Raw genomic sequence first — 14926 nt, forward strand, 5'->3', positions numbered from 1 at the left:
GTCGACGAGTAAGCGGCAGAGCTGTATTTGACAACCGCTTTTACAACAGCAAGCTCAAACAGCACCCCGGGCATTGTGGTGGAGGAACTAACAGCAGAAGGAAGACGAAGAAGGAGAAGAAGAAAAGAAAAACCCTGCTGTTCCGCTGTCCACGGTGCTGGACCCCTTTCTGTCACGATGTAGTCGTGATCACAGCAAGTCGAACCAGGACGCACCGTTTGCTGAGAGAAGCGTTTCATCCTCATGTGAGTGACCTCTCCAGTCTCACCTGACTGCAGGTGTCCCCGCCCTTATAAACAATACCGTGGCATAACGACCCAAACCAACGACCAGTTTCATGTGCAACCTGCCTTGATCATCAACCAGAGTTGCGGTGGCCATGCGTACTGTTCCCAGAGGGTCAGGAATATAGCTGTGATCACAGCATTGTAAGATGGCGACGGTGGATGCTGTATTGATTACGAGGGTGGGGATATACCTGCAGTCAGGTGAGACTGAAGAGGCCACGAGTGATGAGACGCTTCTCTCTCAGTAAAGATTCAACTTTCTGATTGCCTCTCCGCTTGGATTACTGAGCATGCGCCAAGACGTAATCGTGAGTCCACAAGTGTGGATGACACGAACCTGTGCAATAAAACATGCAGTACAATTTATGTCCCCGCTGAGACGTGAGGTTGTAGCTGTATCTGTGACCGTTTACTCTCACAAATCCAAGAGAAACCCTAACACACACGCGCGTTGTGTGTGTGTGAGAGAGAGAGACAGAGAGAGAGGGTGGGACAGAGAGAGAGAGCGAGAGCGAGAGAGACAGAGAGGGTGGGAGATAGAGAGAGCGAGGGAGAGAGCGGGTGAGACAGAGAGAGGGGGGAGAGGGAGAGAGAGAGACAGAGACAGAGGGTGGGAGAGAGTGAGAGAGAGAGTGAGGGAGAGAGAGAGAGGGAGAGAGAAAGAGAGAGGGTGGGAGAGAGAGATAGAGAGAGAGCGAGGGCGAGGGAGGGTGGGAGAGCGAGAGCGAGAGAGAGAGAGAGAGAGAGAGAGAGAGAGAGAGAGAGAGAGAGAGAGAGAGAGAGAGAGATAGAGAGAGAGAGGGTGGGAGCGCGAGAGAGAGTGAGCGAGAGAGAGAGAGAGAGAGAGAGAGAGAGAGAGAGAGAGAGAGAGAGAGAGAGAGAGAGAGAGAGAGAGAGAGAGAGAGAGAGAGAGAGAGAGAGAGGACCAAGGCGAACTCCGCCTATACCGCCCAAAATCGAGCTCGACTTCGGCGGCGGCGGCATCGCAGATCAGCCCCGCTGATCCCGGATCGGTCCAGCAGCTTGAGTGAACTCGTCGCGCGGGCATGGGCTCCCCGTAAAGCCGGTGGTGGAGGGGAGACGTGGGCAGGCGGGGGGTGGGGGGAGCGACACGAGTGGCGGAGAAGAGCCGAGGACAAACAAAAGCACAGCCGTGGGTGCCGAGAGCCATGAGCGGCTGGCGCTGCTCTGTAGAGCCGAGGCCGCTGCCGCTGCTGCCGCTGCCGCTGCCGCTGCTGCTCGCCCCGCCGGCGACGTGCTGAGGTGTGGCCCCAAACGCCCGCAGTTCTGTCCGCCGCAGCGACGCGCGCAGGAGGGCCGGCCTGCTAGGGGAAAACATGTCCGCCTCGGTGGGGCCCCAAGGCGGCCCTCGCCCACCCACCGTGCCGCCATCCATGCCGGATCTGCCGGACCTCAGCCACCTCACCGAAGAGGAAAGGAAAATCATCATGGCAGTGATGGTTCGGCAAAAGGAGGAAGAGGAGAAGGAAGAAGCGATGCTAAAGTAAGGGCAATCTTTCGTTTCCGCGGACCCATACATGCACATGCCACACTCCCCGATCCACGGGGAAAGACCGCCTGCACCACCGGCCACATTATCCAGCACCTTACCCAACACGCCTGTCTCTTGGCACCGTGGTTGTCCACATAATCACATCACGAACCAAACAACGACTCTTGGCACTGCCAGTCTCCCACCATTTTCCTAACCCCACTACACACGCCGGCGGCGCCCTCGCAGCCTGCACACTATATCTTAGAGTGTGTTCTACTCCGAGAACCTCGGCTGTCTTCCCCGCGCTATCCCCCCCAAAAAATACCCCCTCTCCACTGGTGCCGCCTGGTTTAGCAGCCGCGTTAAGGCGCGTTTCACGCGTTTCCAAGCGCGTTCGCTTCGCGAAGACGACGGGTTTTAGGGTCACGCTTCGCAATCCGTCCGTTTAAGACGGTCGTCCGGGGGGCGGGAAGAGGAGGGGGGGGTAAATCAGTAGAAGACCGAACAGTGACAGTCGTGCGTGATGAAGACTGGCACTGTGTGTGTGTGTGTGTGTGTGTGATGAAGACTGGCACTGTGCGTGTGTGATGAAGACTGGCACTGTGTAGCAAAACCAGCCGAGACCGCGTCAGAGGGGTTACAGGTGCAGCGCGGCTCGCGGCCGCGGAGACGGGGTGTGACGGTGGGGGGGGGGGATGCTGGGGCTGCTGGGGATGAATCATAGCGCGGATATAAGCATGCCGCCTCTCCAGCTCGCGCGCAGCACGGCACGGCACGGCACACCCGGAAACCAGGCTGCCCCTTCCCCCGGTTCCCAGCGCCGCCTTGTAACGTCAACACACCTGGCCACGGCGTCGCTCGTCGTTTACGTCGCGGGGTTGATAGCGGGGTTGGCCTGCGGCTCAACACGACGGACGTTACACACACAGTGGAACTGCGTGTGCGTGCGTGTGCGTGTGCGTGCGTGAGAGAGAGAGGCTGTGTGACGAGGGGATAATAATGACATTATAGCTCTAATGATGCTTGGCGGATAAAGTGGCAGGAGATGTTGGCGTGCGCGCCCGGTAGGATGGTGAGAGAGCGCTCTCGTTCCTCCGACCTCCGGCCACCGGGATGGGTGTGGTTGGAAATCTCACCGAATGATGTAGGCCAAGCGTTATAACTGGGCATTCGAAAGACACGTGTTATAACCACATGAAAAACAAAAACTATCAAAGAATCGATTTATTTCTGCCCCTTTCGAAGACAGCTAGCTGAGTGACTATTTCTTGCCCGAGAGCCAGTCTACTTCCGGTTGGCTCAGCGTGTAGTTGCCCCTGCTGCTTCTTTGCTTTTTCCATAAACTGTCGCCATTTCTTACGGAACATAAGTGGCTCCGTCGTAGTCTGGTTTCTCGAGGGGCTCAGCCGGATGACAGGAAGTAATGTATTTAATGTTCCACGAGGCCCCAGCAGCTCAAACTCTTCTCAGTAACGGCCTCATCATTTGGCCAGGCAGGGATGACATCTGCTGCCAGAGGCCCAGGAAACCGGGAGACCAGCTCCACGCTTGTTTCTAGTGGCCCTGCACGCCACAAATTGAGAAAGGGATATGCTGTTTCCCCAATTTCAGAAAACGAAATCAACCGCCTGCTCACGGTGTGAAAATCGCTTATGATTTCTATTTTGTGTTTGATGCTCTAAGAGAGAGAGAGAGAGAGAGAGAGAGAGAGAGAGAGAGAGAGAGAGAGAGAGAGAGAGAGAGTAGAATGTGTTTGTTTAAACGAAAATGAGTTCTGAATGGATTCTACTGACGCTTCCTTTTCATCCTCTGCGCTTTGCTTGCTAAACAGTGTAACGATCATGAATGCGTAGACTCGCTAGCCCTTGGCTAGCGGGTCGGACCCTTTAGTCGACTGGTTAACGTAGTCGCCGGTGGTCCAAGAGGTGAGCTAATTAGTTAAATCAGGTGGTGTAGTGCATGGTTGGAACAAATACCCGCAGACACTGCGGCCCTCGAGGCCTGGAGTTGGGCACCCCTGGGGTAGTGTAACGATCATGAATGTGCAGACTCGCTAGCCCTTAGCTGGCGGGTCGGATCCTTTACTTGACTGGTTAGCGCAGTCTCCCGTGGTGCGGGCAACTCGGGTTCGCGTCCCGGCTACGGCGGTTCCCGGTTGCACACCGAATTCGCTACAACAGAGAAGAAGAGTGGGTAAAACAGCAGTTTTACACTAACAGCCCATGTCCTTGTTCCTATTATCGCACTCCCCCCTCTCACTCCCCCCCTCTCTCCATATGTGTATACATATTAGAATAAGGATCATAGTTGAGGGCCTCTGATTTTTTTGTGTGTGCATTGTTTCTTTTAGGCATTTATCTGAAACTTTATCTGGATCGACCATTATTACCATTGAATACGCGTCTTCATGTAATTCTACTCGAATGCTGGCCTCTATTGTCAGCAATGTGAATGCGAACAACAAAATAAAAATAGCCCCATGGCTTGGCCCCTCCTCAAGACAGCAAGACGGGGAAATGTGAAATTGGAAAGCAGGAGCAGGTTTATCTGACCTGTTCACACCCCACCCTCAGTCTGCAGGGGTCTGCAATCTGCTGAGGGTGTGAGGAGCCAGGGGCTGTGACAGAACAACAAAGACTCTCCGCCAGCCAACCTGCCATGTTTCTGATGCAGGGAGCAATCACTGGCATTAACCCAAAGCGGTCATTTTGACCGTTTTGGATTTTCAGAGTTTAATAACTTTGTGAAAACTTTACATGTGCCCCCTCTTAGTCCATAGGGCCAGTGGCGCCCCCAGAAATGTTTCATAGGGGTGGCCAAATGGGGCCACTGAAAATCTTGGGGTGGCACACCAAAGCCAAAAGCCATGACGGAATTTCAGGAATTCTATGATGCTGTTGTAGTATACCGTATAGGCTAGCTGAAAACTGCCAATATGAGAGTCAAGGACTCGATGCTGAAATACTTTGGTTTCTTATTTTTTTACAGTTCACGTTACTAAATACCTGATGTGCATAGACTAATACCGGTACGTTCACAATGCTATCAGGGTTATCAAACAAAAGCTATTTTCAAATATCAGATGGGGAGTCCCTTTTTACCTGATTACAGCTGGATGTATGTATAGCCTACTTTGCGGTATGCGTTGTGTAGTATACTTGCCAAATAATGCACGTGGGCTCTTTAGGTATGACAGTAGGTTGTACATTTAGGCATCGTTCCTTGTGTTTTGGTGCGCTTGGGTAAACGCAGCTGTAGGATGAAGCAGCATTTAGCTTTAAGATATCAATAAGTTAATGAATTGGGGTAAGGTACATATTTATTGTTCTTACCATGTTGTTTTTCGATTTCTTAAAGATCACCTCCATGCTAGTAAGCTACCATACTGCAACTGGTTATTTTCTTGCCCGGTGCGGGATTCGATACGGTGTGTACTGCAACACAAGGCGACGTCACTAACCGCTCGGCTAAAGAGTCCGACTCGTAAGCTAGGGGCTAACGTATCTTATTAGTAGTTTACAATACCATAGATGAGGTAAATATCGATTGTCATATCTAAGCCGTTTTGAATGGTTTACTGAGCACTATTTGGGGGCAAATGTACACACCTTATTGAACATAGATCATTTTAGTACTTAAAATACGGGTGGACGGGATAATTGATTGGATAAGCTTTATTGCCTCACGGGAACATTGCGGGGTATATGCGAGCCACGGCGCATGTAGCGGACCCAAAGAGCACTTCCTATATGACGTAATGTATGGAGTCGATTCCATCGATTCTCATATTTTAAACCAGAGTCGGAGCCGATTCCAAAAACTTGAGAGTCGTGCACCCCTATAGCTAGCTAGGAACAGATGCTGCTCAGCTGCTGTCGGAGGCAGACTGAGCACGAGGGAGGGGGTTTGACGCGGTGACGGACGGTCGAAAGCGGCTGGCAGGCTGTGCATTTGCTATTTTCTTTGACATGAATTATTATGAAAAATATACATTATTGATTTAAATGAACAGCACCTATCGTAACATATCAGAAGCACGTTCTGCATAATCAGAAGCACATTTTGCATTTGTGGCTGGGGGGGGCAGTGGGGGGACCAGGGATAGTATCAGGGGCCACACCTTGGGGGCGCCACTGCATAGGGCTAGTGGTTGTGTCAGGAAGGGCATCCCACGTAAAATTTTGCCAAATCGTTATGCGGATTGGCAAGACCGCCGTCGGTGCTGTGCCCGCACAGGATACCGATGGAAACTATCAAATCCGCTATGGCGACCCCCTGGGAAACAGGAAAAAAGCTGAAAAAAAGAAGAAGAAGAAGAAGAAGAAGAAGAAGAAAAGAAGAAGCAGCAGCAGCAGCGGAAGAAGAAGAAGAAGAAGAAGGTTGCGGGGGGGGGGGGCAAACATACAAACCTGCCGCTCCACGAATGCTCCTAAAATTGCATATATTTGCATTAAAACGAGTTTTAGATCAATTGCACAAAAAAGTTATGATAAGATCTACCTAAAACGACCACGAGCGGTCAAAAAGACGGCTCGTAATTTGCCTGTCATCGCGTGCGTCATGCCACTATTTATGACGTGTGTTGGTCGCGTCATTTCCTTCGCGAAGTTCGTTGCTCTGTCCTAGAAACACACTAGCGTCCCCCAGCGGAGAGGAATAGTCTAAACTTGATTTCTGATTATTTCCAACATGTCTGGTTACAGACGCACCATGACTACCACCGAGGCACTGCAGTATTTACAGGCGTTGGACAGCGGCCATTTTGAATTGTTTGAAAAATAGTATTAAAGTTGTTAAAACATGTAATGCATTAATATCTCAACTGGGTATTTATCTTGACTGAATATAGGGTTTAAAAACTGTGGCGGTCATTTTGACGGCCCACGGTCGTTCCGGTAGTTTTTAAGTTCCAGTCGTTGTTTGGGACTGTTTCAATATTTATTTTCAGTTCTTTTGTTTACATTTCACGTTTTATAGGCCGTGTGACGTTTGTTAGATTAGCAATATGTGTTTTCCGTTTTGTTTTTCAGGTAGTATTTTCACTTTTTCAATTTTGCTGTTCAAGTTTAACCATATCTCTCTGGAGTTTAAATTGTTTGAAAAACAGGATTATAGCTGTTAAAATGTTAATTTTGGTGTCAGTTGTTTCCTAACAGACGTGCTAAGATGTGTATCGTATTAATATCTCAACTGGGTATTTACCTTGACAGACTATAGAGTTTAAAAACCGACGGTTATTTTGACCGCCCATGGTCGTTTTAGGTAGGAGTGAAATCCCGACAGGTGCCTCAGAAATGATGACATAGTCCACAATGCACCTTTGTAAATCCGTCATTAAGTTTGTAATCCAAACCAAGTTGCAACAAATAGTTTTAAACTAGGGCTTTACCAGTCAAATATGAGACATTATTTGCTTGTATAACCCAATCTAAAAATAAATAGATAAATAAATAAAAAGCACATGTGTGTGCTCCATAAGCATCAGCGTGCCACAGGTGCGTTGAGAAAATCCTTTAAATTCCCAAATCCTCAGGATTGTGTGAACATTTTGGATCTGTTTGCTTCACGGAGAATGAACACAGGGACGTTGTTGGATGGTGATGTCTGCAATGGATCAACTTTAGGGGTATTCACATTACAGCGCAAAGATGGCTTTACGCACTCCTCAACCATTGTACTCAGTGGAGAGACGTCTTTGGCTTTCCAGAATAAATTTAACCACATCTTTTACAGCCAGCTGCAGTATAGTGAGTACCTATATAGTAGTACTCACAACGGAACAGAAGCTGTGTCTGTGAGTGATTTATAGATAAACTATGAGATTGGATGGGTTGATGTGGGTTCAACCTGGGTCATATTAAAGTACTTAATATTCAGTTCCTCTGTGAGTTTTACTGTACGTCAGTGCCATGTGGGTGGAACTGACCACGTAGGGCATACCGGGGCGCTGGCTTCCACACTCCTCTCCTTGACACCATCACCTCCTCATCACCACTGTTCCCTTCACCAACGTGCCCATTGAAGTCCGCTCCAATCACCACTCTCTCCTCCTTGGGTACCCTCTCCACCACTTCGCCCAACTCACTCCAGAATCCTTCTTTCTCTTTCATCTCACACCCAACTTGCGGGGCATATGCGCTGATAACATTCATCAACACACCTTCGATTTCTGGCTTCACCTCCAACACACTCTTGACATACTCTTCCTTCAGAATGACCCCTACCCCATTTCTCCTCCCACCCGCACCATGGTGGAAGAGTTTGAACCCACTTCCGATGCTCTTGGCCTTACTCCCCTTCCACCTGGTCTCTTGCACACACACTATATCTACCTTCCCTCTCTCCATCATGTCAGCCAGCTCTCTCCCTTTACCAGTCATAGTGCCAACATTCAAAGTTCCGACTCTCGCCTCCACACTCCTACCCTTCCTCCTCTCTCGCTACCCCTGGACATGCCTTCCACCTCTCCCCCTCCTTCGCCCAACAGTAGCATGGTATCCACCGGCACCCTGCTGGCCAGCACCATTTATTCCTTCCACCATTACAACAACAACAAAAAACCCGCGCAGCGGAAGTGTGTCACTGTAAACCCGAACCTAGGAAACAGCTGCTGTAAACTAACGTTCCTACTAGCTCAATAAGGGGAATTATGTAGCCCCATAACCACTACAGTGTACTCCCGCTAGGTATGAGTGATCATTCCCCAATTAGTTTGATTAATCTTATTAGTATTATGAATCATTAGTATTATAATTTGTTTTATATATATCCACTCGCTCAAATCCAAGTCTTATATAGCTGTAAAAAGTAATTTTAGAAATGTTAATCCTGATCCTTCACTCTCAGAAATTGAGGGACACTTCTGTGCTCAAAGGTACATTACAGCAACAGAGGTACAACATTGTACTTTGAAGGATCAGATATGTATCTTCCCATCAGCCGAAAGGTACTTCAAAGACAACGAAGTGTCTCTACATGGGTGCATTATTGCACTTCAGTAAGGTACTGCTCCCAGCGACAACCATTTGTACCCACTTAGGTACACACTGGTACGTGTTTTTTACTTGACCTTCAAACGCAGTAACCTCTCTTATGCAGCATGGCTCAGGAGCGGGTCATCTAGTAATCGGAAGGTCGCTGGTTCGACTCCCTGCTCCTGCGCAGAGCATGGCAAAGTATCCTTGAGCAAGACACTGAACCCTTAGCTGCTCCTGATGAGCAGGTTGGCGCCTTGCATGGCAGTCTCCACCATCAGTGTATGAACGTGCGTGTGAATGGGTGAATGTGAGGCATCCACTGTAAAGCACTTTGAGTGGTCGGTAGACTAGAAAAGTGCTATGCAAATACAGTCCATTTACTGTTTACCATTTTACACAGTTGAAATACAAGATGCTTAAGCTGCCTTAAATCATTTTATGAGTACTTTTAATTTTGCAGTTAATAAACACGAACCTTTTAAAAAGTTAAAAATAAAGGATAGAGCCAGCCCCTTCTGAACTATCTAACCTACGTCACTTAAGGAACAAAGCCTGAGCCCAAGCTTGACATACTGGCTGGCATTTAGACAGCTGAAGAATCAATACACTTCCTAGATAAGAAAAGTCAAATCAATTTACTATCTGGATCTGATCTCTAACACAAGATCTGATCCAGGCAAATTTTGGAAATTAGTAAATTCTACTAAGAACAAGAATACAACTTCATTATTACTTACAGAGGCACCATCCTATCTGGGCAAAAGGAAAAATGTTCAGCTTCTAATGAGCATTTTGCTGCTGCTAGCCACCTCTTCGAAGAAGTATGCTCAGGGTCTACTAAGCAGGGCCTTCAAACCTTACTTCTTTCCCTCAGTTTGTTTTACATCGTTTTACCTCTTCTACAGTAGCTGAAGCTCTTAAAACGATCGGTGCCAAGAAAGCAACAGAAGATCTTTTAGACCTGTTTTTCTTCTTTCTTTTAATCTCTGCTCCTGATTGCTTAACTTGTGGTGGACACGTATTGGGGACAGAATTCAACCCAGGAACTAAGGGTTAAGTCATGGTTGCCCTGGCAGGTTAACGCAGGGTTAAGTTATGGTTGTCCAGCCAGTTTTCTGGTTATTCTTGCCACCTCCGCTCAGTCGAGCTGGGGTTTTGTTTGTCTCGCTGATTTACCGTGGATTAAAGAAAGTTGCCTACACGGCTAAAGTGTGAACCTACGGTCTTCTCCGTTACTTCGGCTCTACACTGGTGATCCCGACGTGATTTTCGGATAAGTTTTCTGAAACCACACACATTATGGCTACGAACGCCGTTGCAATTAAACTGCCGGAGTTTTGGGAGTCTTCCGCGGCTACATGGTTCGCGCAGGCTGAGGCACAGTTCGCGCTCAGAGACATAACAGCAGACGAGACCAGGTACTACTACGTATTGGCAGCGCTGGGGTGCGATACGGCTTCCAGGATAAGCGGTTTCATAACCAACCCACCGGCCGATGGTAAATACGCCGCACTTAAACATCTCCTCCTTGACACTTTTGAACTGTCTGCAACGGAGAGAGCACGTCGCCTCTTCGCAATTCAGGGCTTGGGAGATGGCAAACCATCGGAGCTAATGAGCAGGATGTTAAACCTACTGGGTCAAGAAAAGCCATGTTTCCTGTTTATGGAGCTGTTTCTGCGCAACATGCCGCCCCACGTCCAGACTGCGCTCGCTAACTCCACCATCACTGATCCCCGTGAGCTGGCAAAGGAGGCTGACCGATTCTTCGTCGCTACACAACGTTCCTCCCATGCCGGGGTGCTGGCTCCTACCTTCACTGGCCCCCCGCCGACATCGCGGGCGTGGCCCGACGGTGGCGCCACAGCATCAGACCGCTACAAGCCCTCTGGACTCTGTATGTACCACGCTCGATTTGGTGCGAAAGCTAAACGGTGCCGTTCCCCCTGCAACTACAGGCCGACGGGAAACGAGAGGGCCAACACTCAGTAGTGGCCATGAGTGTTGGCGATACGAGCAGGCTACTCTTCATCCTCGACACCATCTCCGGTCGGCGATTTCTTTGTGACACGGGCGCACAGAGAAGCGTGCTCCCTGCTACTGACGTCGACATCATGGGCGGGGAGCGGGGCCCCCAGTTGGCGACGGCTGACGGCAGCCCTATCCACACCTACGGCGTGCGGTCTGTAGAACTGTGTTTTGGTGGACAACGTTTCACGTGGGAGTTCGTCATGGCCAATGTAACGCTTCCCCTCCTCGGAGCTGATTTTTTGTGCGCTTACGGTTTACTAGTGGACATTCAGAACAGCCGTCTGGTCGATGCCTTAACCTTCTCCTCCTTCGCATGTACGCAGAGGGAAGCGGCCTATGCAGGTCTAGCCAACTCTCTCTCAGAGGCAGACAAGTTCACCCGCCTCCTCGCTGAGTTCCCTGACCTCACCCAGCCTACCTTCTCTGCACCCACCGCTAAGCATGGGGTGGAGCATCACATTGCTACGAAGGGGCCCCCGGTCTACGCCAGAGCCAGGCGTCTCGACCCCGCCAAACTCGCCATTGCCAAGTCTGAGTTCGAGCACCTGGAACGCATGGGGATCATCCGCCGCTCTGACAGCCCGTGGGCGTCCCCACTCCACATCGTCGCTAAGCCTGATGGAGGTTGGCGCCCATGCGGGGACTACCGCCGACTAAATGACGCCACCACGCCTGACCGCTATCCTGTCCCGCATATCCAGGACTTTTCTGCAAACCTGTCTGGCAAATGCGTCTTCTCAAAAGTCGACCTGGTCCGTGGTTATCATCAAGTTCCCGTGCACCCCTCAGACATCCCCAAGACAGCGGTGACAACCCCATTCGGCCTATTTGAATTCCTACGAATGCCATTTGGACTCAAAAACGCGGCCCAGTCCTTTCAGCGGCTGATGGATTCAGTGCTCCGTGGCCTTCCTTTCATCTTCGTCTATTTGGACGACATACTCATCGCCAGCGCCTCCGAGGAAGAACACCTGTCCCATCTTCATGCCCTCTTCACACGCCTCAGCCAGCATGGGCTGATTGTCAACCCGGCGAAGTGCCGGTTCGGGCTGACAGCCATGGATTTCCTCGGGCACCGCATCACTGGGGACGGGGCAGTCCCCCTGCCCTCAAAGGTGGAAGCGGTGGCGGCCTTTCCGCGCCCCCAAACAGCTCGTGCGCTCAGGGAGTTCATCGGGATGGTGACATTCTACCACCGCTTCATTCCTCGAGCCGCCTTTATCATCCGGCCACTGTACGAGGCGCTGAAAGGCATGTCCCCCAACCAGGCGGTCGACTGGACAGCAGAGCGGGACCGTGCGTTCACCGAGACTAAAGCTGCGCTCTCCCAGGCTACCCTGCTAGCGCATCCTTCACCTACAGCGCCTATTTCCATAACCACGGATGCATCGGACTATGCTGTTGGTGCGGTTCACGAACAGTGGGTGGGGGGGGCTTGGCAGCCTTTGGCCTTTTTCAGTCGCCAGCTTACACCCCGAGAGCGCAAGTATAGTACTTTTGACAGGGAACTCCTCGGTCTCTGGCTCGCCGTCCGGCATTTCCGTTTCCTGCTAGAGGGCCGCGAGTTTACTGCGTACGTGGACCACAAGCCCCTCACGTTTGCCATGTCCAAGACGGCCGAGCCATGGTCCGCTCGCCAGCAGCGACAACTCTCCTACATTTCGGAATTCACTACCGACATCCAGCACGTCGCTGGTAAGTCTAACCAGGTAGCTGACTGCCTGTCTAGGGCAGTGATTGGAGCGGTCCACCTAGGCCTTGACTATGCACAGATGGCTGCTGACCAGGCCACGGACCCGAGCATCCTCCGTCTCCGGGCCTCCGACACGGGGCTCCGCCTGCAGGACGTTCCTTTCAGCGACACAGGTGTCACCCTCCTGTGTGACGTCTCCACAGGACAGCCCAGGCCCATCGTCCCGCACAGCTGGAGACGCCCCGTATTTGAAGCTGTGCACGGCCTCTCTCATCCAGGCGGTAAGCCATCCGTGCGCCTGACCTCTGCTAAGTTTGTGTGGGAGGGACTTAAGAGAGACGTGAAAGCGTGGGCCGACTCGTGTGTTGCCTGTCAGCGGGCTAAGATACACCGCCACATTAAGGCGCCCCTGGAACGCTTCGCAGTGCCGGAGAGACGATTTGACCATGTCCACGTCGACCTGGTTGGTCCCCTACCCCCCTCCCATGGGTTCACCTACCTCTTCACTGTGGTGGACAGGACTACGCGCTGGCCTGAAGCTGTTCCCCTGGCATCCACGACGTCTGCTGATGTGGCCCGGGCTTTTATTGGGTCGTGGGTCTCACGTTTCGGTACGCCTTCCGACCTTTCATCTGACCGCGGGCCACAGTTTACCTCAGAGCTATGGAATGCTGTGGGTGAGGCTCTGGGCGTCAAGCTTCATCGCACTACCGCCTACCACCCTCAGGCGAACGGCCTATGTGAGCGCTTCCACCGGTCCATGAAGGCTGCGCTTCGGGCTACTCTCAAGGACTGCAACTGGGTTGACAAGCTCCCATGGGTCATGCTGGGCCTGCGGACCGCCCCGAAGGAAGACCTACAAGCCTCCTCTGCGGAGCTGGTGTACGGCACGCCGCTGCGAGTCCCAGGCGATTTCATGCCCAATGCAACGCGTCCCTGGTCAGCTGTGGACCAACGAGCCTCCTTGCTGGACGGGGTCAGAGCTTTCACACCCGTCCCTACCGCCCAACACGGCGCTCCGGTGTCCCAGGTGCCCCCAGGTCTGCAGTCAGCGGACTACGTGTTCATCCGTCACGACGCACACCGCCCCCCTCTGCAACCCCCTTATGACGGCCCCTTCCGCGTCCTGGAACGGGGAACTAAGCACCTGGTGGTGGATTTTGGGGGCACGGCCGAGCATGTTTCAGTGGACCGAGTTAAACCCGCACACCTGGACTTGACGCAGCCGTTGGAGTTAGCCCAACCTCCTCGTCGCGGTCGTCCCCCGGCTCCGCCTCCTCCCCCCGTGGAGGCCCGAGCTGCCTCGTCTGCTCCTCAGGCCGACCTCCACAGGCCCGCGTCAATGCCTCCCAGAGACACTCCGGCCCCTGTTATCCGGAGCCGCCGCGGACGGCCTGTCGTCCACCCGCGCCTGCCTGACTTCGATTACTAGGGCGAATTCTGGGGGGGCTCATGTGGTGGACACGTATTGGGGACAGAATTCAACCCAGGAACTAAGGGTTAAGTCATGGTTGCCCTGGCAGGTTAACGCAGGGTTAAGTTATGGTTGTCCAGCCAGTTTTCTGGTTATTCTTGCCACCTCCGCTCAGTCGAGCTGGGGTTTTGTTTGTCTCGCTGATTTACCGTGGATTAAAGAAAGTTGCCTACACGGCTAAAGTGTGAACCTACGGTCTTCTCCGTTACTTCGGCTCTACAAACTCATATTTTCAACCTAAGTATTTATACTAGACTCATCCCGCCCCATTCAAACATAAGATTTACCGTTAAAAATCTTGGTATCATCGTTGACCAGAATATGTCTTTTGATTACCATCAGAATCAGAAACAGAATCAGAAACACTTTATTTGTCGTTTCATTTCATGCACTTGCGCACATGAAATGAAACGAAACATCGTTTTCCCCAGCCCACAGCGGTGCAACACAAAGACAAAAACACATCCAAGAACTACAAGAACTACAAGAACACATATACCCAAACTAACATATATATAAGTCACTGTCGAGGAGAACGAACGTCAGCCAGGATGATTATCGGAACAGCTGGTCTGCATGGGCTAGCAGTTAGCTTAGCCTACCTGTCAGACCCCCTTCGGTGTTTCCTCTTCGGTTGCAGCTCCGGTCAGGGCCGTGGTCCCTGGGCCCACAGGACGCAGCATCAGCCGATCCAACGCCAGCTCTCCCAGCCAGACGCCTTCGAAAAACCTCCCCGCACTCCACACGATGGCACTAAAAACACAGTCAAGGCTAGGCGAGGTCGTCGCCAGATCGCTTTGGTGTTACCGGAACTGCCGGTCTGCATGGGCTAGCAGTTAGCTTAGCCTGCCCCGCTTCAGCGTCCTGTCAGACCGCCCTCTGTGTTTCCTCTTCGGGCACAGCTCCAGGCAGAGCCGTGGTCCCTGGGCCCATACGCAGAAGACCAAGCTCTCCCAGCCGATCCAGCGC

General features: G+C 51.7%; 1 protein-coding gene across 1 annotated transcript in view; it reads left to right on the top strand.

Moving 5' to 3' along the window:
- Positions 1 to 1362: 1362 nt before the first annotated feature.
- The window catches only part of rims1b (regulating synaptic membrane exocytosis 1b), a 155207-nt gene continuing 141643 nt past the window's right edge, over positions 1363 to 14926 (top strand). The window contains exon 1 of the mRNA XM_056280117.1: positions 1363 to 1791. Within this exon, the coding sequence (XP_056136092.1) occupies positions 1625 to 1791 (167 nt within the window). The 5' untranslated portion in view covers positions 1363 to 1624. The remainder of the gene's footprint in view (positions 1792 to 14926) is intronic.

Source organism: Lampris incognitus, chromosome 5 (assembly GCF_029633865.1).
Source record: "Lampris incognitus isolate fLamInc1 chromosome 5, fLamInc1.hap2, whole genome shotgun sequence".
In the NCBI taxonomy this organism is placed as follows: domain Eukaryota; kingdom Metazoa; phylum Chordata; class Actinopteri; order Lampriformes; family Lampridae; genus Lampris; species Lampris incognitus.